This window comes from Hyperolius riggenbachi, chromosome 2, assembly GCF_040937935.1.
Source record: "Hyperolius riggenbachi isolate aHypRig1 chromosome 2, aHypRig1.pri, whole genome shotgun sequence".
NCBI lineage: Eukaryota > Metazoa > Chordata > Amphibia > Anura > Hyperoliidae > Hyperolius > Hyperolius riggenbachi.
Genome location: NC_090647.1, coordinates 294,662,507 through 294,684,732, shown reverse-complemented (window position 1 = coordinate 294,684,732; position 22,226 = coordinate 294,662,507). Strand labels below are relative to the sequence as shown.

The window sequence follows — 22,226 nt, the reverse complement described above, 5'->3', positions numbered from 1 at the left end:
GCACGTCAAATCCGACGTGTGTACAGACTATCGTTCGGGTGATAAGACTGGTTTCCAGCGCTGGAAACCAGTCTTATCACGCGAACGATAGTCCGTACACACGTCTGATTCCGCGTGCGGACGACTGAACGACGGGACGTTCAAACGACCCGTCGTTCAGAAAAATCCGACGTGTGTATGGGCCTTTAGTCTGGAAACCAAATGCCTCAAAATGACTGTTCAGGGGTACAAGCATCTGCAAATTTTGACGACAGGTGGTCTATGAGGGGCCGAATTTTGTGGAACTGGTCATAAGCAGGGTGGACTCTTAGATGACAGGTTGTATTGGCATTGAAGTGCAGGATGTTCTCAAATCTTGACCTGGACATGGCAGCAGAGAACATGGGCATGTGATATATTGGGTGCGTAGACCAATAAGACCGCAATACATTCTTTTTGACTAGACCCATGTTAAGGAGAAGGCCCCAAAAAACGTTACGTCCGGAAACTTGGGAGTGGTTTCCACCGAAAAGGCTGGGCATGGTAACTTCTTGGATTGGCATTTGCGTATTGTGTGGCATAACGGTTGGTCTCAGCCACAATTAAATCAAGAGACCAGCAGTGATCAGGAAAAAAAAAAAGTCACTGCGGTGGGGCGGGAGAGGGTTTGGCCGGGTGATCAGAAGCCCGCAGGGGGCAGATTAGGGCCTGATATGATGGATAGGAGTACTAGGGGGGTGGCAGGAGGTGATTGATGGGTGTCTCAGGGGGTGATTAAAAGGGGGAATAGATGCAAGCAATGCACTGGGGATGTAATCAGAGGGGGCCTGAGGGTGATAGCGGGTAATTGGGTGCCCGCAAGGAGCAGATGGCCTGATCTGATGGGTAGCAGTGACAGGGGGTGATTAGAGGGGAGATCAGATGCAAGCAATGCACTGGCACGTTGATCGGGGGGGGGGGGGGGGGGGGGGTCTGAGGGCGATCTGAGGGTGTGTGCAGGTGATCAGGTGCCTGCAAGGGGCAGGTTAGGGTCTGATCTGATGGGTGGCAGTGACAGGTGGGGATAGATGGTCAGTGGGTGATTACAGGGGAGGATAGATGTATACAGTACACCGGGGGGGGGGGGGCAGATCAGGAGCCCCCAGGGGCAGTTTAGGACTTAATCTAAAATATAGCGTTGACATAGGGACGGAGTGATTGATGGGTGATAACAGCGGTCTGCCCTGGTGGTCCCTCGATTACTGGGACCACCAGGGCAGGTGGCAGCCTGGATAATACGCTTTGTATACATTACAAAGCGTATTATACGCTTAAAATGCGGCAGATTGGGGGTTAACAACCCACCGGCACTGCTAATAGGCCAGCGGGTTGGAGTTGCGGGTGGTCGGAGCCTAATGCCGGCGGGTGCTCGCGATCCCCGGCTTTTCAGTGCCCAAGGAGCAGACACCAATGGGAATTAGGCGGTCCTGGGAGTGCCACTTTGCCAACGCCCATAGGTAGTGGGCGGTCAGCAAGTGGTTAAAGAGACTGAAGGAGGAAATAAAAAAATGTATATAATTTGTATGTAAATAAAGCATTAGGAGCAGAGACATAAGTATAATAATTCCAGTACAGGAAGAGCTAAGAAACTCCAGCTGTTTATGCAAATTGCCATTGAGCTCCACAAGTTAGAGAGCTCTGTGTTCTGAAGGTTGTTATCTAAAGGGGCCCATACACCTAACTATTTTCCCGACGATATACCAGATTCGATCACTGATCAAATCTGCTGTGAAATCCTTGCGCAAACGCTAACAGAACGATCGATTTCCGTCCGAAATCATTCCCATCAATCCGTCCGTGCGGAAGATTTCGTTCGATTGCCGGCTGGGAGTGCGTCGATAGCGGCGCTCGAAAGCCCGACGACCGACACTAGCGGCAATACATTACCTGCTCCGGCCGGCGCGTGTCCCCTGGTCTCCGCTGTCATTTCTCAGTACTCTGCTCCTCCAGCTTCACTGAACTTCCTGCCGGGGAAGTTTAAACAGTAGAGGGCGCTCTACTGTTTAAACTTCCTGCCAGTGTTGTGTCTGATTACACTGCCTGTTTTGTGCTGCCCCACATGCGCAGTAGGAGACTGTGCAGCCACATTTCCTATTGAAAGATGCTGCTGCTGGTAAAATACTAAATATCTTCACTTCCACACCTCTTACACTCCCCAAATTTTCAGGGTAGGGAGGGGACCCCACAAACTACCTCTATACCAAATTGCAGCCCCCGAGACCCGCTGGTTTAGGAGATAGATTACAGAGACCTATCTCCTAAACCAGCGGGTCTCGGGGGCTGCAATTTGGTATAGAGGTAGTTTGTGGGGTCCCCTCCCTACCCTGAAAATTTGGGGAGTGTAAGAGGTGTGGAAGTGAAGATATTTAGTATTTTACCAGAAGCAGCATCTTTCAATAGGAAATGTGGCTGCACAGTCTCCTACTGCGCATGTGGGGCAGCACAAAACAGGCAGTGTAATCAGACACAACACTGGCAGGAAGTTTAAACAGTAGAGCGCCCTCTACTGTTTAAACTTCCCCGGCAGGAAGTTCAGTGAAGCTGGAGGAGCCGAGCACAGAAAAGTGACAGCGAAGACCAGGGGACACGCGCCGGCCGGAGCAGGTGATGTATGCCGGGGCCCGGCGGCAGCTTCAGATTGTGATCGGTTTCATGCTGAAATCTATTCACAATCTGTTTGCAGTAAAGGCAGCCGTACGATCCCCCTCTCTGATCAGGTTAGATCAGAGAGGGATCTATCTGTTGGTCGGATCTGATGGCAAATAGACCAGTGTACGGCTACCTTTAGCTGTATTTTTTCTTGTCGTTCACGTGATAAGAGTGAGTTTGAGCGATCCGCCGGGCGGATCACTAAAACTCACTCTTATCACGCGAACAACAGTCTGTACACACGCCCGATTTAGCGGGCGGACTGGATGGGTCGTTTAAACGACCAGTCGTTCGCAAAAAAACGGACGTGTGTATGGGCCTATAGAATCACACTGCTCAGGTGAGGACACAGCGTAATATTAGCAAAAGCTTTAAAAACAAACAAAAAAAAAACACATGTACTTAAAAAAAAGCTCTTGCAACGTGAACCAGCCCCAAGAATTTCATATTGCCAGGGCTTTGACTGCCATTTCCAGTACCTTGCCCCGAGAACTGCACATTGCCATGGCTTCGACTGCCATTTCCAGTACCTAAAAACCAAAATGAATTCACCACAACAAAAAAATTACACCAATACTTTGATTTTTTTAATTTATTTATTTAACAAAGACAGAAGACAAGGTCATTTTCAAAATCTACAAAAATATTTAAAAAAAAAAAAAATAAAAAAAATAAATAAAGTGTGCCTGGCAGGGTATACCATGAAGAGATGACCATAGACTAACAAACAAAAAAAAACTACTAAACTATGGACAGTAAACTGTTCCAATAACAAAATGAGATGCGGTGCTATCTATCTCTTCATGCACCAAAATATATAATCTCTGTATATACATGTATTTACAAATTAATTTCCCACCTGAATCTCCTGTATCCCATCACGAACTAGGCCATATCTGAAAAATAAGACCCAATATTCAATAAACTGCTCATACAAACATACCCAAGTATCTACAAACATTTCAAAATGAGATCCCTCATGAATACCATCTTAAATTTGTTCAAAAGTCCACAAAAACACAAGACTATCGGTCCCAGCTTTTAAGTGCTTCTTTTGGAGATAAGCTTTTTGAAAAGGATTTGGCTTCACCGTTCACAGGACGCCACAGCATATATGGACTCTTTTGCTGGTTCTCCACCTGCTCTCTAACAGCACTGGCTTCCTTCTCTTGTGAAGTCTTAGAGCTCTGGAAAAAGATGGAAAAATTAAGTTAACAATGTGCAGACCCACACAATCCCCAATAAGGCAAACATTAACGTGGAACAAGATGACAAACGAACTTGTAAAATATATATATATATATATATATATATATATATATATATATATATATATATATATATATATATATATATATATATATATATATATATATATATATATATATATATATATATATATATATATATATCCCTGCCCAAAATTCTGTACACCCTACAAGCCCTACCCATCATCAGCCTACCAGCTACGTACCTAAAAAAAACTCCAATCTTTAATGTTAACTTTAATCTGGCAGAGGAAACCGCATAGGACGTAATTCAAAATCTTAACTAGACCTAAATCTGAGGGGGGCATGGGTTTGCCAGACATAAAAGCCTACTATAACGCGGTCATACTTACCCACATCTTAAATTGGTTTCAAGACAGAGAAAACAATGGGTTCCCCTCGAAACATCACTTTCACATCTTGACCCTAGAGCCCTGCTGTGGATACCACGCAACACATACCCAGATATGGATAGCAGGGCCTACTGGTCAGTAATTGTCATCAAGAGATGGCATGAACTTAACCACTTCTCTACCACAGGTTTTTTTCCCTTCAAAAGCTCTTCCCATTCATTCGGTAATAACTGTATCACTAATTATAACACTGAAATGATCTATACATTATTTTTTACGGGAAAAACTAGGCTTTCTTTGGGCAGTACTTTATGCTAAGAATTATATTATTTTATACTGATTTGACAGGGAAGAAGAAAAAAATGAAAAAAAATCACCATTTCTCAGCTTTCAGCCATTGTAGTTTAAAAATAAATTGTGCTATTGTAGATAAAACAGACACATTTTATTTGCCAATTTGTCCTGGTTTTTACAATGTTTAAATTGTGTCCCTAGTACAAAGTATGGCGATAATATTTTATTTTGGGTTAGGGGTGAAGGAGTTTCAAAAATAATGAAAATGTGCTTAATGTTCCTATGGTAAGTGAATAATGGTGTATTTGGAAGTAGTTTTACTTTTTGGCCACAAGATGGTGCTATACGTACTCAGTTTTCTAAAAATAGAAAACAGAACCAAATATTTATATGTGTTTATAGGTGTTTGTAAATAAGGACGTAGAAAAGCGTGGCAGAAGTTGCTAAGTGGTTAAAGGGAAGGTCCAAGCAAAAAAAAAAAAATAATGAGTTTCACTTACTTGGGGCTTCTACCAGCCCCATATAGCCATCCTGTGCCCTCGTAGTCGCTCACTGCTGCTCCAGTCCCCCGCTGGCAGCTTTCTGACCTCGAAGGTCAGAGCCACATTGCATACATTTTTACGCATTCTAGCTAGTGCAGGAACAAAAATGTACGCGTTGCACCACTAACGCGTAAAAATGTATGTGTTAATGTTTCTGCACTAGCGGGAATGTGTAAAAATGTACGCAATTCGGCCCTGACCTCCGAGGTCAGAAAGCTGCCAGCGGGGGACTGGAGCAGCAGTGAGTGACTACGAGGGCACAGGATGGCTGCATAGGGCTGGTAGAAGCCCCAGGTATGTGAAACTCATTTTTTTTTTTTGCTTGGACCTTCCCTTTAAAGAGGGCCTAAAACTATCCCCCGACTATAGTCCACTTATGTCCCTATTAGACAATCCCTTTTTTGCGGTAGGCGTCAGAGAGCGTTCCATACTGGGATGGAATCGAGACTTCTGGCCCCAAATTAGACACATTATAGCTGGAGGCAAACTCATCTCTAAAGACAACTTAGGCAACCCTGATGCTCCCCCACTCATAGATTGGCTGTTATGGTCTCAACTGTCCTGGTTCTATAAATCCCTGACAACTAAAGCCAACATCCATAGAAGTCTAACTCCCTTTGAACGTCTGTGTGCCACGTCCACCTCATTGGAGCATAAAGTCTCATTTATACCCACCTTGTATGTGCGGGCAGTGAAAAGGATCTCCTGAAACTTACAGATGCTTGGGATAGAGATCTGGGTCAGCCCCTACCCGCAGAGGACTGGGAAAAAATATTTGAATTAACACACAAATCCTCCGTTTCCCTAAATTTCCAAGAAAGAAATTTTAAAATTTACGCAAGATGGTACCGGACCCCAGCACAGGTAGCCAAATTTAGCAAGGAGACTCCGGACCTCTGTTGGAGATGCTCACGAGCTGCTGGCACATACCTCCACATATGGTGGACGTGTCCCCTAATATAGGCATTTTGGGAAAAGGTCTTTCAGATTCACCAATTCCTGTACTGCTCACCTCTGCCCTTACAGGCCTCAACAGCATTGCTTACCTCACTTCCTGGGAGAACTTCCACCATAAAAAAAAAAAAAAAAAAAAAGCTAACCCCTCAATTATTGATATCAGCCCGATTACTCATAGCTAGACATTGGAAGTCAATCACAATCCCGACTATGACAGAGTTATTCAAGGAAATTAAAGAGTGAAGCGAGAATAGACCTCGCTTCAGACCTCATATATAGCAGGGGCACGTGTGCCCCTGCTAAAACGCCGCTATCCCGCGGCTTAACGGGGGTCCCTGTCCCCCCAGATCCCCTCCGTAATGCGGGGGAGCGCTTCCTGGTTGGGGCAGGGCTAACCGCCCCACACGCGTCTGTCAGCACGTATCTCCGCCTCTCCCCCGCCCCTCTCAGTCTTCCTTCACTGAGAGCGGCGGGGGAGAGGCGGCGATGCGCGTCTGATACACGCGCTGTGAGGCAGGGCTGCAGCCAATAGCCCTGCCTCTAGGAAGGGCTAATCTGCGACCAGATTTCCGACCAAGGTTTGCGGGGGGTGGGTTGAGGGGTCAGGGACCCTCGTTTAGCCGCGGGATAGCGGCGTTTTAGCAGGGGCACATGTGCCCCTGCTATATATGAGAGCTGAAGCGAGATTGTCTCGCTTCAGTGTCTCTTTAACACCATAATGCGTATGGAAGATTTATATACGCCTGTACAAAACAATGCTGAGGCCTTTGTCAAGAGATGGGCAGTATGGATAGACTTTAGGGACTCGGACAGGGGCAGGGCCTTTATTTCTTCTTAATCGAAACAAAGTACCGAAACCCAGTTCTACGAGACGCAGACAGGAGGTAGCCCCATGCTAGACAGTATACCTCTGGGCGCTTCCCTCCCCCCCCCCCCCCCCTCCACCCCCTTTTCCTCTCTTTGGGCATCTGCTCTCGCAATGTATTATATTATGCATCTCACATATGCTTGCAAATTTCACATAATCGAAGACTTCACACTGGAATAGCTCTTTTAAGATACGCGGCCTCCAGGCCTTTGGACTACATATTCCTTATCTACTCTTGAAAAGACTGCCTAAACATGATCACTCTTAACCTGATCAAAACTGCAAGGTGTGACTTGTCACTTCTTACTCCTTATACAGATGTAAGTTTTCATGATCATGCCACTTTATGTCCACTACTGAGATGTCGATGCTCTGTTTTTGTCTGGTTGTTTGTTTTAGGTTATAAAACTTGAATAAAAATTTGAAAGAAAAAAGGAACACTATCAAACTAAGTGCTCATGTTCCTACTTTTAATAAAAAGCTGCAATTCATGGTGTTTAGATTTTACTTCAGTTAGGTCTCATTAGCATAGATGAAGCTCTGCAGTCTGACATGCTAAGAACAGTGTAATATTGAAGCAGAGTTGCACATAAAGTACATGTCCTCTGCTCTCTAAAGGAACACGATCGATAAACGTCTGTCTGTAAAGAGAATCTAAGAAAAAAAAAAAAAAAAAAAAAAAAAAAGAATCCTGATGAGACTTCCCGTGTCGTACTCCATCCCAGTATGGTCAGCAGCCGAAGATCCGCTAAGGCTCAAGGATGATAATCCTGTGAGCCTTGCTCAGGCATGGTAGTGGTTTTCCTTCAGTCAGAAATAGAGCCTCATTTGATCCGCTCTACTGAGCAAGCCCGATCGGGCTCACCCTTTTCCGTCTGAGCCCGAAGGAAAACTGCTACTACACCAAGCTCACACAGGATTGTTATGATCCTGGAGTCCAGCACAGATTTTCAGTGGCTGACAGCACTGAAACGGGGGAAGCCTCTTTGGGATCATGAGGTTTCCCCACCTAAAGTACCCCATAAGAGCACTTTTTTCCCCTCACAGATTCTACAAGTAAAAATTAAACTTATGATATAGATATGTTACTAATGTTCCCTTCACCATTAGGATTCAAACACTCCACAAACATTACCATAGGTATATCGATTTAGACCTGCATATGCTATGGTCTTGACCTATAATACCACAATACTAAAAATGCAGCGATGGAAATGCACAGCTACCATTTTAACTGAAAGTGGAGCTTGGGTGCTCATTTGGCATACTAGATGGGGACGCTTCCATGCACTAGAGAATTTTTCATAGGGCCCTTTTCCACTAGCCGCAATCTCCTAGCTAATATTTCTGCAGCTCTTTACCTTAATTAATCAGGACACTAAATAGTGTGAGAAGCATGCCGTGCTGGTACTGGTAGCCCCGCTGTGTTCTAGGTCTGTGCCAGGCAAACCCCCCCCCCCCCCATGTGGCAATAGGACAACTGACCTATGCCCTCGTTGTGGAAGAAGCATGTGATGCTGTTGCTCTCCGCTCCTGGGACAATGGGGGAACATAGGTCAGCCATCCTATTGCTACATCCTACACGTTACGGGTGGGGGGGCGGACACAGACACCCAACACAGCGGGGTTCCGTAGTGCACACGGTATGCTTCTATCCCTGCTCCTGCCACGGGGATACAGGTCAATTATGCTTTTGCCGCATACGGCAAAGACCCCGAGCACAGCGGGAAAGTCCAGTGCACACAGCTTGCTTCTATCTGCTGCACACGTCACACCATGTTGCGAGAGGGGGCAGGCACAGACACAGCGGGGATCCCCAGTGCGCACAACATGCTTCTCTCTCCACTCCAGTTTAGTAACATCAGGCCCGCGGGACAGTTATTACCGCAGACACCATTTGCGGGCATGAAAACAGCTGGGAAGTGTGGACCAAGTACATGACTCGCATATAAGCCGAAGGGGGGACTTTTAAGCACATTTTTTGGGGTCAAAAATTTGGCTTATATGCGAGTATATACGGTATTGCTGCAATTGCATTTCGTTCAACAGTGAATTGTTACAATCAATCTCACTGACAGTCTTGTCAACTACACATTTAGTCATGTAGCCAGCACTAGGCTAGCTACATGACAGACAAAATTTTTTTTTTTTTAAAAACCCGCCCAGCGCGTGGCTGCGGGAATTAGAACACCAGGGTGGTTAATATAGTTTCTCTCATCAGTTTATTTTCACCTCAGATTCACTTTAACAATGAAGTGCGACACTTACACTTGAAGAACCTGCACGGTTAGATCTTTCACTTCTTCTTGGTTTATGCTTTTCCGATGAAGTTTTGGATTGCTAAAAAACAAACAAACACAAGAATGAAAACAACCAAACCTAAGAAGCAATATGAAATCCTAGCCATTAACCTTCTGGGTAGGGATATATTGGTAGGTGAACAGAGGCGCCAGAAGGATAAAAGTACATAAAATTTTTAAAAAATTGCTGGGAGGAAGTGGTGGACTCGCCTCCGTTAATGCAGACACCAAGGAATGTAAATGTATAGATATACACATTTATTGAAAATACCCCAAAGATGCAACGCGTTTCGCGGGCACAGCCCACTTCTTCAGGCAATAAGCAGGGGATAAACAACAGCAATTCAGTTATAGCAAGCAGAGCACCTCAGACATTAATGCCTGCATTAACGGAGGTGAGTCCACCACTTCCAGCAATTTTTTAAAATTTTTATGTACTTTTATCCTTCTGGCGCCTCTGTTCACCTACCAATATATTTGAGTCCACCCCAGGTGGAGGGGTGATCTACCCCCTTTCTTCCTATCTACAGAGAGCGACTTCCTAATCCTGAGTGAGGACAGGTCTAATCTCCTCACCTGCCTAATGAGTGGTTACCTAGGTGGTAACCCGTTTTTGTGAGTATTACCATCTCATTGTTTCATTTATCCAATCAATTTTGTCATACTACACCATATTGGGCTCTCGATTTCTCTTCAACTTCTGGGTAGGGATGCTCAACTCCGGATGAAATCGGAATACTTATTTTCATCCGGTTATCTTTTTTCTTACTTTTGGGTACCACTGTGAATTAGTAAGGCAGGTGCTCCAATTGATTAACCCTCAACTATAAGTTGCGACCAAGCAAAAAAAAAAAAAATAAATAAAAAAAATAAAATAAAAAGTTAATATCCATCTGTAATCACATCACTGGGGACTACATCTCCCAGCATGCACTGTGCGGCCCAGGACAGAATACTCAGTGAGAGCCTGCAGCTCTATGGTACGGGGAAGAAAGGTGTCTAATTAGACAAGGGGGTTATGGAGCAGTCTTGCCCGCTTTAACCTCCCACAGTTTAAAACCCGGCCCTTAGTGGGAGGTTCAACAGGTTTTGTTTTTTTTTTTTTTTTTTTTTTTTTTTTTTTTTTTTTTTACAAAAATACTGCTCAGGTCACTGAAGTATATACTCTGTAGAATATTTTGTTAATATTTGGATGAATTTCGATAAAGCCTTTAACAAAACTAAAGAAACCTGAGACATTGTTACGTAAATCTTTCAGTACTCTCGACCACAGGGGCGTGCGTGGCAGGCTGCACAGTAAAGTGTGACTGGAGACAACTGGAAAATTTACCAGGCCTGCCAGCAGAGGAACAGAGCAGCCCGGGATGATTGTGAGGGTGTCAACCTTGGGCTGGAAGATGTCCCAGGTAAGTATAAATGTTAAAAGTTACAATATCTAAGGTGCACTTTAAGCTATATAAGAATATCTGTATATACAATGTCACAACTACTTTAGATAAAAATAAACTGAGGAAAAAACAAAACAAAAACAAAAAAAACACCATCTGATCAGCACAGTCAACTTATCTGAGTGAAGTAGGCCTCTTCTTCAAAATATTCTTAATCTGGAACATAGTTAATAAGTTATGCACATTACCTCAAGTGGGCTACTGATAAAAAGGGTAAGTTTACTTTGATCCATCAGAGAAGGTGTCAAATTGTTTTTGCAGTATTTGACCTACTGATATTTCCAGTCAGTTCTAGTTCAAGATTGACACAGGTTGGATGAGCAACTCTAATGTATGGCCAACATGGAAACTACACAATTCCTGTAACCTTTAATTACCATCTTTATATCCAGTAACTCAACTCACTTCCCCACGATATAGGTGGTCTAGTTGGGGAATAACTCCAGTAATCAAAACTAGGGATAGTCAATGTAATTATTCCAATTTTATGTTGCATAAACACAGTTTATATTAACTCAACTGGCCTTTTATTGAACATGTCTAATCAGAATTGGCTAGGCTATTTTCAGGGATTTAAGGGCACGTTAATGTGGGCAGTTGCATTTGTAAGCTGGACTACCGTATGTGTGTGTGCATGCACAGTTGTGAAAAGACACGCCCCAATCCTGCTGGAATACATGGTGTTCCAGTACTAGGATTACCTATACTATCTTTTCCACTTAGCAACCCCAAAAGCCCAATAACCATTTCCAACATTACCACCCGGTTCTCATCCTCAAAGGCTGGTGTTCATATTCATTTCTATGAAAACAGAAAAAGCATTTAAACTGAATACTGATCTGAAAAAGGGTAAAAAAACCAGTTACCACATTTTTTTTCTCTCCCTCTTCATTTAATCCAGTTACATTGTACACCAGGCAGCTGAACAAAATATAACCTGCAGGGAAAAACGTGTACTTTGTTTCCCATGAATATTCCCCTGTGGTCTCCTAACCTTTCCACATCTGTTGTAACCATGGTGCTGCTGCAGCTCTAAGTACTGACTGTAATGGTCTTTTCACACCACTGGCTGACAGAAGCACGCTCAAAGGGGTTCTGTGAAGGGTTTAGAAAATAAAAATGGACACTTACCTGGGGCTTCTACTGACCCCCTGCAGCTGTCATGTGCCCACGCAGTCCTCTACGATCCACCATTCCTTGGTCAATTATTCCACCAATTAGACAAATACAACTGCGGCTGCACGCGTCCTTGCTCCAGTCTCCAGGAGCTTACTGAAGGCTGCCAAGAACGCATGCAGCCATAGTTGTATTTGTCTAGTTCGTCAAATAATTGACCGGTGACAGCGGTGGTGGATCTTAGAGGACGGTGCAGGCACATGACAGCTGCATGAGGCCTGTAGAATCCCAAGGTGTCAGTTTTTCTTTTCAAAAAGACCCCACAGATCCCCTAAAAAAAAAAAAAAAAAAAAAAAAAAAATAAAAGAAATTCTTGGGTATTTACTAAAACATTAAACAGCAGTTGATCAGTCCAACTGCCAAAACACCGTGCAAATGAGAATGGAGGCATCTGAGTGGATCTTTTCCAGGGAGTGCTTTGGTAAAAAAAAAAAAACACCCTACTATAAGGAATAATTTCAGCCTCCATACATCTGTCACCATTGGTTCCCTAAAAAGCATCATCATCAGGACACTGGAGCTGCAGCAAGAGACATATCAGTTGCCAGGGGCTGGAGGAAGCCCCTGGCAAGAATATTTTTGTTTTGCGAACCCCGGGTGTTTCCTTTAACTGCCGTCACCTGGTACAATGGATGTGTAAAATAGGATGACCAAAGGGAAAATTCCTGGAAAGAAGAAGATCAGCTCTTCTCCCCACAAGTTATTATTCTGCTAAAAAAGTGAATTTAATGGCAATACAAAATATAAACAATGAATACCAATAAAAATGAATGTAGAAAACCAATTTGGGATCAAATATTAAAAACGCATGCAGATCTTAAAAAGGAAACCAGACATATAGAAAATACAAGTTTTATACATACCTCTGTGCGTATGGGGCTATGTATAAAACTTATTTTTTACCATCTCTGGTTTAAGACTGAATTTATACAGCGATTTAGCTGTACAGACGCATTGTACCAAGGACCCGGGTTCTTTGCAAGGTCTGCTGCCCCCCCCTGGAGCAGAGAAACACCATTTAACTGATTGCATGGCAATAAAATCAGCTGCCTGGAAAAATATATGTACAGTCAGATTTGTCTAAAATACACAAATAGAATGGGTCAGTGTGGATTAGCCCATATAAAATTAGTACAGTGCTTGACACAAGACTGAATCAAGTCGTGAACCATTCTTGACCAGTGACACTTTCATAGATCTTACCTCTAGGTTTTTCTTCAAGCTTTCTGGCAACTCAACGTCCTTTCCAAGACTTTTTGACGCATTAATTTTTGCTATTGCAAGCAACTCTAACTTTTCTGGAAAAAAAAAAAAAAAATTAAGAAAAAAAGCAAAAAACATTTTCTTGACATGCCATCACCTCTGCCATGTTATACAATCCTAAAATCACACACGGTTATACAGCTGGCCAAAGATACAGAAAGCATATATCCAATGGAACCTGCAATGCTGCTTTCTGCAATTTTTTTTAAAGGACAACTGATGTGAGGGAAATGGCAGCTGCCATATTCATTTCCTTTTAAGCAATACCAGTTGCCTGGCTGCCCTGCTGATCCTCTGCCTCTAATACTTGGTCATAGACCCTGAAAATGCAGGTAGCAGATCAGGTGTTTTTGACATTGCAAATTGACAAGATTAGCTGCATGCTTGTTTCTGGTGAGAGTCAGACACTACTCCAGCCAAATAGATCAACAAGGCTGCCAGACAACTAGTATTGTTTAAAAGGAAATAAATATGGCAGCCTACATATCTTTCTCACACACTATTTTTTTCAATTTAAGTATTACAAGCAATTGTTCTGATTGATTGTAACCTTTGAATAATCTGTCCCATATTCCACAGACTTGTTCAATTTTGTTCAATTATGAGGGTCAAAAAATGCATACTCTGAAAAAATTGCTTGCATCTACAAACGACATTTAATTTTCATAAAATTTGATTAAAAAAAAAAAAATCTACCATGCCAATACTTATTGCTGTAACCTGGAAACCTAAATCATTAGGGGTACATTAGCAGTGAACAGAGTGACACCTGCTGGTTTGATATGACAAGCTTCATGAAATCTTGTTACATGTGGGCAATGAGCATACTGATCCAAATATTAAGCGCATCTGACTAGCACAATTCCATTCTGCACACAATATGCATACAATTTGGAATTAGTATTACTGACATCTAGCTCAATTAAAAACCCCACATGCTGCTCCACAAGGGACAGCTGTCTGCCACAAAAAAAAGACTTTACCTTTCTCACTTAGGCGCAGTGGTGTTCTGCTTCGAGATCGGGTTCTTGATCTGCTTCTCAAGGTTCTGAAAGTAGGAGAGTAAGGACGCCTCACAAATCCATAGAATCTTCTGCCATGTGAACGAGATCTGCTTCTTGAGTAGCGGCTTCTGTGACATCTGTGATAGGAATGTGAACGAGACCGGCCACGAGACCTGTATCGGGGAGGAGACCTGTAATATCTTCTATAAGCAGTAGAATATCTTCTCCTCTGGCATGGACTAAATGATCTAGAGCGACTGCGACTTCTTGAGTAAGATTTGCGGTGACTCCTTGAGTAAGATCTGCGGTGACTTGAATAAGATCTGGACCGGCCACTAGAATATGATCTGGAACTTCGCCTGCGTCTGTATCTTCTATCACGTGAACGAGATCTGCTCCAGCTCCTTGAAGAAGAAGACAGACTAGAGCTGGAACATGAACTGCTGGAGGAACACGAGGAGCTGCTTCTACTTGAATGTGTCTTGGACCTTGAACGAGATTGCCTCTCTTTTGGCGAATTTAAGCTCAGATCATCCATAATATTTGTCATTTCACATGTTCTACGTGCACATGACGCAGTCTCAATATTCTTGTTGTATGCATTGTAAACTGTGCCTGGAAGAGAGTGAAGCATTTTCAGTAAAATCTCTACAAGAAAGTCACTTGCAAGAACACACTTTAGACATACACTTAAAGGGAAGGTTCAAGCAAAATAAAAAAAATGAGTTTCACTTACCTGGGGCTTCTCCCAGCCCCATGCAGCCATCCTGTGCCCTCGTAGTCACTCACTGCTGCTCCAGTCCCCCGCTGGCAGCTTGGCGACCTCGGAGGTCGGCGGGACGCATTGCGTACATTTTTACGCATTCCCGCTAGTGCAGGAACATTAACACATGCATTTTACGCATTACTGGTTCAATGCGTAAATTTTTACGCAATGAACCAGTAATGCGTAAAAATGTATGTGTTAATGTTCCTGCACCAGCTGGAATGCGTAAAAATGTACGCAATGCGTCCCGCCGACCTCAGAGGTCGCCAAGCTGCCAGCGGGGGACTGGAGCAGCAGTGAGTGACTACGAGGGCACAGGATGGCTGCATGGGGCTGGGAGAAGCCCCAGGTAAGTGAAACTCATTTTTTTATTTTGCTTGGACATTTCCTTTAAAGCGGAATATAACCCTGCATTTCAACTTTGCTCTAAAACATTATTTACAGCATATTATATGCAAAAGGCAATTTTTTTTTACTAGACCAGCATTGGAAGGGTTAAACACAGAGGTTTAAAGTTCCATGGAGAGATATGCAGAAGTTCAGATTGTTACATTCTATTTAGTTAAATGTATCTATTGAGAAATGTTACACACTCTTTGGCTGTCCTCCAGCTCCTTCTCAGTCAGAGAAAGTGAGTCACATTCAACACTTAGATACATTTTGTTTACATAAATGTATCTTATGTCAGCTTCGGATGCGTCTGCAGAAATCTCCAGGAACTTTAAAGCTCTGTGTAACCCTTCCAATGCTGGTCTAGTAAAAAAAAAAAAAATGCTGGTTGCATATAATATACTGTAAATAATGTTTTAGAGCAAAGTTGAAATGCAGGGTTATATTCCGCTTTAATGTTTTGTGGCTTATGACATGCTACACAAGTCATAGCAGTTTTAAGTGCTTAAGGGGCCCATACACTCAGCCGATTTTCTGGCCGATCGACCGATTGGCGGCCGATTTCAATCGATCTGGCAGCGTGGAAAATCCAGGCCGATCTGTTGAGATTGCTTATTTTGCATTGTCCCTAATGGAAATCTGATGGCAAAAAAATGCCATCAGATCGATTTTCAATAGATTTGAAACTGAAATCTATTGGAATTCTAATCCTAGTAAAAAAATGTTCCTAAACATCAGATAGATATGAAATCTATCTGATGATCTATCTGCTGCTAATCTGACGAGTGTATGGCCATCTTATGGAGCAGATGTGGAAATAGTATTGCAAACAGGGCTGTGGAGTCTGTATAAAAAAAAAATATATATATATAAAAAAATTATATATATCACCTGATTCCAACACCTCAGTTTATAAAACCACCAACTCCAGGTGCCCAAAATTGTTCCGATTCCACAGTCCTGATTGCAAACGGTCCAATTCATGATAGACGCCAGGTTTCGTAAAGCCACGGTTTTTGTTTTTTAAATCACCCATGAAACTTCTCATGCGATCATTGGTTAAGCCAGACAATACTGTAGCATGTATAGCACTTAAAGAGAATCTGTATTGGAAAAAAAAAAAAAAAAAAAAAAAACGCACAAAAGTAAACATACCAGTGCGTTAGGGGACATCTCCTATTACCCTCTGTCACAATTTCGCTGCTCCCCGCCACATTAACCTTTTCGGGACCATGTGCATGAGATCCTACGCCGCACTTGTGGCTGTTCTAGCCTGATGCGGCGTAGGATCTACGCCGGCCCGCAATTTCCGCTCCCGACGCGATCGTGCGCACCCGGAGGGGGAGATTAAGCTGTCATATGACAGCCGACATCTCCCCCGAGTGATCAGCAGCCATCGCGTATGGCTGCTGATCACACGATCACTACGATCGCCGTCGGATCGTAGTGATCTGTTTGACAGCTGCGGCGGCAGGGGGGGGAAAGAAGAGGATCCACTCACCTCCCTGCCGTTCCAGCGACGATCGGCGCCCCCCTCCGCTCTGGCCGGCATCTCCGCTTCATCTGACGTCAGCGCCGGGTCCCGGCTTGATGACGTCATCAAGCCGCGACCCGGAACTGCTCGTCAGACAGAACGGAGATGCCGGCCGGAGAAGAGGGTCCCGTGCGGCTCATCGCTGGAGCCTGGAAGGTAAGTGAAGGCTGCTGGCAGAAGGGGGGGCCCAGGCCACCAAGGAGGGACACAATGCCAGGCAGCCACACACGGGATCCGGCCGCCTGACCCCCCCAAACGTGCGCACCCCCTTCCCGCGCAAAATGCCTGGTCCTTAAGGGGGGGTAGGTGGCCGGTCCCGAAAAGGTTAAAAAGTTTGTTTATAAACAAACAAAATGGCCACCAAAACAGGAAGTAGGTTGATGTACTGTATGTCCACACATAGAAAATACAACCATACACAAGCAGGCTGTATACAGCCTTCCTTTTGAATCTCAAGAGATCATTTGTGTGTTTCTTACTCCCTGCAGTTCTCATGCACTGAAGTTTCAGGCTGCTCTTTTTTTCTCCTGCAAACAGCTTTGCCCTGGTCTGTAATTCTTCAGTATGTGAAAGCCCAGCCAGCTCAGAGGACGATTTATCCAGCTTGTAAAAGATAAGAGAGAAGCTGCTCTAATCTAAATAATACACAGGCAGTGTGCATAGAGGGGCCTGGAAGGGGAAATTCATAGCAGAACCACAACACTGAAGAACTTGGCAGCCTTCCAGACACAGGCTGACAAGTCTGACAAGGGAAAGATACATTGATTTATTACAGAGACTGATAGTGGAAAGCGCTGCAGTAAGCCAGAACACATTAGAATAGCTTTTGGAACTTGTAGGATGATAAAAAACAGGATGCAATTTTTGTTACGGAGTCTCTTTAAGGCTCTCTTTTGCACCATCACACTGGCACTGCGATTCGAAATCAAATTAAACTGGCAAAATGCGGCAGATTAACATACACATGATTCCCATTTTAAACCTCTTATAAATAAAACTTATTGCTTCAGTACATTTTCTGCAGCACAGCAGTGGACCTGCAAACTGTAGCTGATTAATCTGCTAAAAAATAGCAAGTGGAAATAGTTTTCATTTCTGTCACAGCACAGCCAAAAACATACAGAACAGGTACAGGAACCTTTGCCGCTAGTCTAACTTTAGGTGACCCAGCCAGAGACTGCATATGATCCAAGAAGCATGAAGTGTTTTGATTGGCCAAATAGTTTGGGCTTAGTTTTCTACAACCTATTGTAAACCTAGCCGTTTGAGAGGGGAGTAGCTAGCTACCCCATCACATTAGCTGAATTTCCCTATGAGGTTTTCTTAAAGCGGATCCGAGATGAAAAATAACTATGACAAGTAACTTGAATACATACATCTCATCTAAAGTTTAGATAGTTTACACAGAAAATCTAGCTGCAAATAGCTTCAATAGAATGCGATTATTACTGTGATACAATGACAGAGAAAGCACCATTGCGGGGGAGGATCGAGAAAGCTGCTCTGAGAACTCTGCTTTCGCTCACTCTGAGCTCTGCTACAGCCAGTCCCAAAAAGTTTAAACACTCTCCCCTTGATTTATTGCTGCTTTTAAACAAGCAGCCGCTACAAGGAGGGTGAGAAAGTGAAAGTAGCTGTTGCAGCCCTCCTCCCTTGTTTGTCACACTGTTCAGACTTGCTGAACACACACACACACACAGACACGCAGTGCTGTTGTGCTCCCAGCTCGGCTCTAGTCTCACACACACAGAGGCCAATTACTGTGTGACACTGGGAGACTGCAGAAGACAGATGACTGTCACTAGGGGAAAGCAGATGCTGGTGAGGAGAAAGGAGAAAATTGCGTCCTTATGGTGCGGCTCACGCACGCATCGCGTGAGTTCAGCTGCTCCCTGACTGTCAACGCCTACTACTCCTCCAGCAAAAGCCGCCGCCTCCTCCTCCCCAGTCCGAGCTCCCATAAGCATTTGTGGCATTTGATTCGGAGCGCCGAGGCGCTGGAGCTGAGGGAGCTTCCTTAGATTAATAAAAAATAAAGTACTTTAAAAAAAAAAAAATTAAGCATTTTGGAAGATTGCCCTATGAAGTTTATGTAAGGGGCACATTTTATCTAAAGATCAAAACTTCACCTCGGATCCACTTTAAGAGCTTTTTGTTCCCAAAAGCAGATACCATCTTAATATAACTTTAAAATCCCTAAGCTTTGGCAGTAATTAAATGCCTTTAATAAATTTCCAATAAACCAAAATTGTTATATGCAAATTAGGAGTCTAAGTTAAAAGGGACTCCGAGCTCTAAATAAAAAAAAAAAAAAAAACTTAATTGGTACTCAACTGGGGCTTTCTGCAGCCCCCCATAGGTCAGGAGGTCCCTCGGCATCCATCTGGCTCTTCTCCCAGGGCCTGGTCAGAAATGGCCCCCCGGCGACTCCCAGCCCGAGTGTCAGGCTCCTTCTTCCTGAAACGTCATGTCTGTCATCACGGTGGCCGGCGCGACAGTACTGCGCATGCGCGATTAAATCACGCATGCGCAGTACTGTCACACCGGCCGCCATGATGACGAAAGACGTGACGTTTCACGAAGAAGGAGCCTGACACTCGGGCCCAGTGTCGCTGGGGAGCCATTTCTGATCAGGCCCTGGGAGAAGAGCCAGATGGACGCCGAGGGACCTCCTGACCTACGGTGAGTACTAATTTCGTTTTTATTTAGAGCTCGGAGTCCCTTTAAGGAATCAAACTGAGGAGCCAAATGATTTTTTTTTTGTACCAACTCCACAGCCCTGCAATAGAGTAGTCACACAAAAACAAGCAGTTCAGTGCTTACAGCAAAGGTGTAGTCGCACAGGCACCATCTACCAGACGGCATACCTTTTCTAAGGGCCTATTTCCACTACACACTGATTGGATGCAGAAAAACTGACTCCAATGAATGCCTATGGGAAAATCTGCATCAGAGGCCCTTAGGTAGACAGCTACCTTATTTCAGTCCATCTAGAATTAAGAGATTCAGAGGAGTCTCACTGCAGTTAAAGAGGAACTGTAACGACAAAACGGCCCCTGGGGGGTACTCACCTCGGGTGGGGGAAGCCTCAGGATCCTAATGAGGCTTCCCACGCCGTTCTGCGTCCCTCGGGGGTCTCGCTGTAGCCCTCCGTACAGCCGTGACGCAATATTTACCTTCCTGGCTCCTGCGCAGGCGCTCTGATGCCTCTCGGCGCCGAAGTAGGCGGAAATACCCGATCACCGTCGGGTCTGCTCTACTGCGCAGGCGCAAGTTTCCGGCGCCTGCGCAGTAGAGCGGACCCGACGGAGATCGGGTATTTCCGTGCAGAAAGTCGCCACAGCGCCCCCGCTGGAGCCAGCAAAGGTAAATATTGAACTGACAGTCGGCACAGTCGCCGGCTGTTCGGAGGGCTGCGGCGAGACCCCCGTGGGACAGAGGACGGCGTGGGAAGCCTCATTAGGATCCGGAGGCTTCCCCCACCCGAGGTGAGTACCCCCCAGGGGATCTTTTTAATGTTACAGAGTCTCTTTAAGCATGGCTGTGTCCCTCACCATCCTCCAGAGCGCTGCCATCAACCACCGGTAAGCAGCTCAGTCGGACTAGTCACATCAGCTGGGGCATGCACAAAGAGTCCACCACTGACCCGCTTACCGGGGCTCATCACAGCTGAACTGGAGATCATAAGAGGCCAGCAAGGGACACATCCATGCTTATGGAGGTGGGAGAAAGCCCCGGGTAAATAAAAAGCCACCTGTAATGACACTTGTCTCTGAGTTTATTTAACTGCCTCAGTGCTTTAATTGCCAGGAATGACCTGTTTTAATGTCACTACAGTCAGAACTAAATTCTGCAAGCCCCAGTCTTTGATCTTTTTACCTCAGCCTGCATTGTACACCTCATCTGTTAACACACATTCAGAAACATTCTAACAGTAAAACCACATTCATGGATTCCCCACACAACTCCATCTTCTTATACCTGCTAGTACCACAACGGATTTATACTCACCCAATGCACTTGCGTTATAAACTTCACTCCTATTGCCAACATCACAAGAAACCCTGAAACAGAATGAAAACTTCATTAATATCTCGTGCAAACAATATTCGATAAGGACGTAAAAAGGCGACTGTTTCTGAGCATCTCGCAGCTGGCCAGGTTACAAAATGGCGGCGAAGCTGCAACGACTTGAAATGGCCGTTTCACAAAACACATACGTATGGCGAATTAATAGCCATGAAAGCACTAGAATATATCTTCCCGTAACCACAAAGAAACTAAACACGGAGGGAGGGAAAAAAAATCTAGCCTTCCACGCATACTATCGCCTTACACATAGAGATCTACGCCACAACAACAGAACGCACTGCTCATAAAACATGCCAGAAATGACCTACTCAGTGCTGCTCGGAGTGTTCCCGTGCTGCAGCACGTCTGCCGCCATTGTTCGAGTCATTTTGGAAGCCTCCTCAGCGAAAAAACCCGCAGCGCTACACGAAGCACAACTACACAAACCCTCCGCTCACGGCAACCTGCACGTAATTGAGCTGTCTATACTGTCTAGAATCTTTGCAAGCTGCCACAGAACTGGGGGAGGCGGAATTACAACGCAGCGATAAACGATTGGAGCAGTCCATATAATCCTTGCTTTTGATTGGATCTCATGTGTGTCAATAGCTGGTTAGTACTGCCCTTAGGGAGGGCTGGAAATTTCCAGAAACTGCTAATTCTGCGCTGATTAGGCGTGTGGAGAGTGGAACTATCTGGAAGGGAGGAGGGAGACGAGACATACAGAGACTAGAGATGGGAAGTTCGGATCTTTTCAATGATCCGGATGATTCGAATCGGATCATTGAAGAGATCCGGATCTTTGATCCGAATCTCGGATCATTTTACTACGGAAGCATTCGGGGGTGAAATGAATAGCAGGACAGGAGAAGGGGAGGGGGGTGGACACACAGAGTAGGGGAGAAGATGGACAGAGGGCAGGGAGTGGACAGAGAAGGGAGGAGGGACGAGCAGAGAGCAGAAATGTTTGCACACAATACCCACATGCTGCAATCCTATGCTTTACATATATTTCACCTACATGTGCATCTGTACACTTTGAAAGCAAACGTCGCACAGTGAAAGGAAGCATTCCCCAAAGCATTACCAGAAGATAAGTGCAGCTTTTTAGTGCCGAGTGCAGGAGGATCATATTACGCTGCAATCACAGTGCCTGCAAAGTTACTGAGCTGTGCTGAGCTGAGCCAAAAGCTTCCAATGTGTTCACTGTGCAGCACTACGGAACAGGCAGCCTGTAATGAGCAGCACGTTATAGCCAGTATGTGTGCTCTACACATATCTGGCAGTGGCACCCATGTCCCAGTGGCGGACACAGCCAGCAGTGG

The 22,226-nt window shown here is 44.6% G+C and overlaps 1 protein-coding gene across 3 annotated transcripts; it reads right to left on the bottom strand.

Moving 5' to 3' along the window:
* Nucleotides 1-3,244: 3,244 nt before the first annotated feature.
* Nucleotides 3,245-21,438, bottom strand: RSRP1 (arginine and serine rich protein 1). Of its 3 annotated transcripts, XM_068268957.1 has the most exons (7): nucleotides 21,231-21,430; nucleotides 20,842-20,894; nucleotides 14,120-14,755; nucleotides 13,077-13,171; nucleotides 9,218-9,289; nucleotides 3,655-3,854; nucleotides 3,245-3,563 (listed from the first exon to the last, which is right to left on the bottom strand). In XM_068268957.1, the coding sequence occupies exons 1-6, from the start codon at nucleotides 21,287-21,289 to the stop codon at nucleotides 3,693-3,695; spliced, it is 1,077 nt and encodes a 358-aa protein (XP_068125058.1). In that variant the 5' UTR covers nucleotides 21,290-21,430; the 3' UTR covers nucleotides 3,245-3,563; nucleotides 3,655-3,692. The 3 variants fall into 3 exon arrangements, with proteins under 3 accessions (XP_068125058.1, XP_068125057.1, XP_068125059.1); XM_068268956.1 differs by having other exon boundaries at nucleotides 3,245-3,854; nucleotides 21,231-21,428; XM_068268958.1 differs by lacking the exons at nucleotides 3,245-3,563; nucleotides 3,655-3,854; nucleotides 9,218-9,289 and adding an exon at nucleotides 10,337-10,853 and having other exon boundaries at nucleotides 21,231-21,438.
* Nucleotides 21,439-22,226: the final 788 nt, after the last annotated feature.

What these genes read in the sequence shown, in the direction of transcription:
- RSRP1 (XM_068268957.1), bottom strand. Translation starts at nt 21,289, where the DNA reads ATGACTCGAACAATGGCGGCAGACGTGCTGCAGCACGGGAACACTCCG. An exon ending in AACACTCCGAGCAGCACTGA is followed by an intron (nt 20,895 to 21,230) that starts GTAGGTCATTTC and finishes ATTCTGTTTCAG; the next exon opens with GGTTTCTTGTGATGTTGGCA. An exon ending in TTATAACGCAAGTGCATTGG is followed by an intron (nt 14,756 to 20,841) that starts GTGAGTATAAAT and finishes ACTCTCTTCCAG; the next exon opens with GCACAGTTTACAATGCATAC.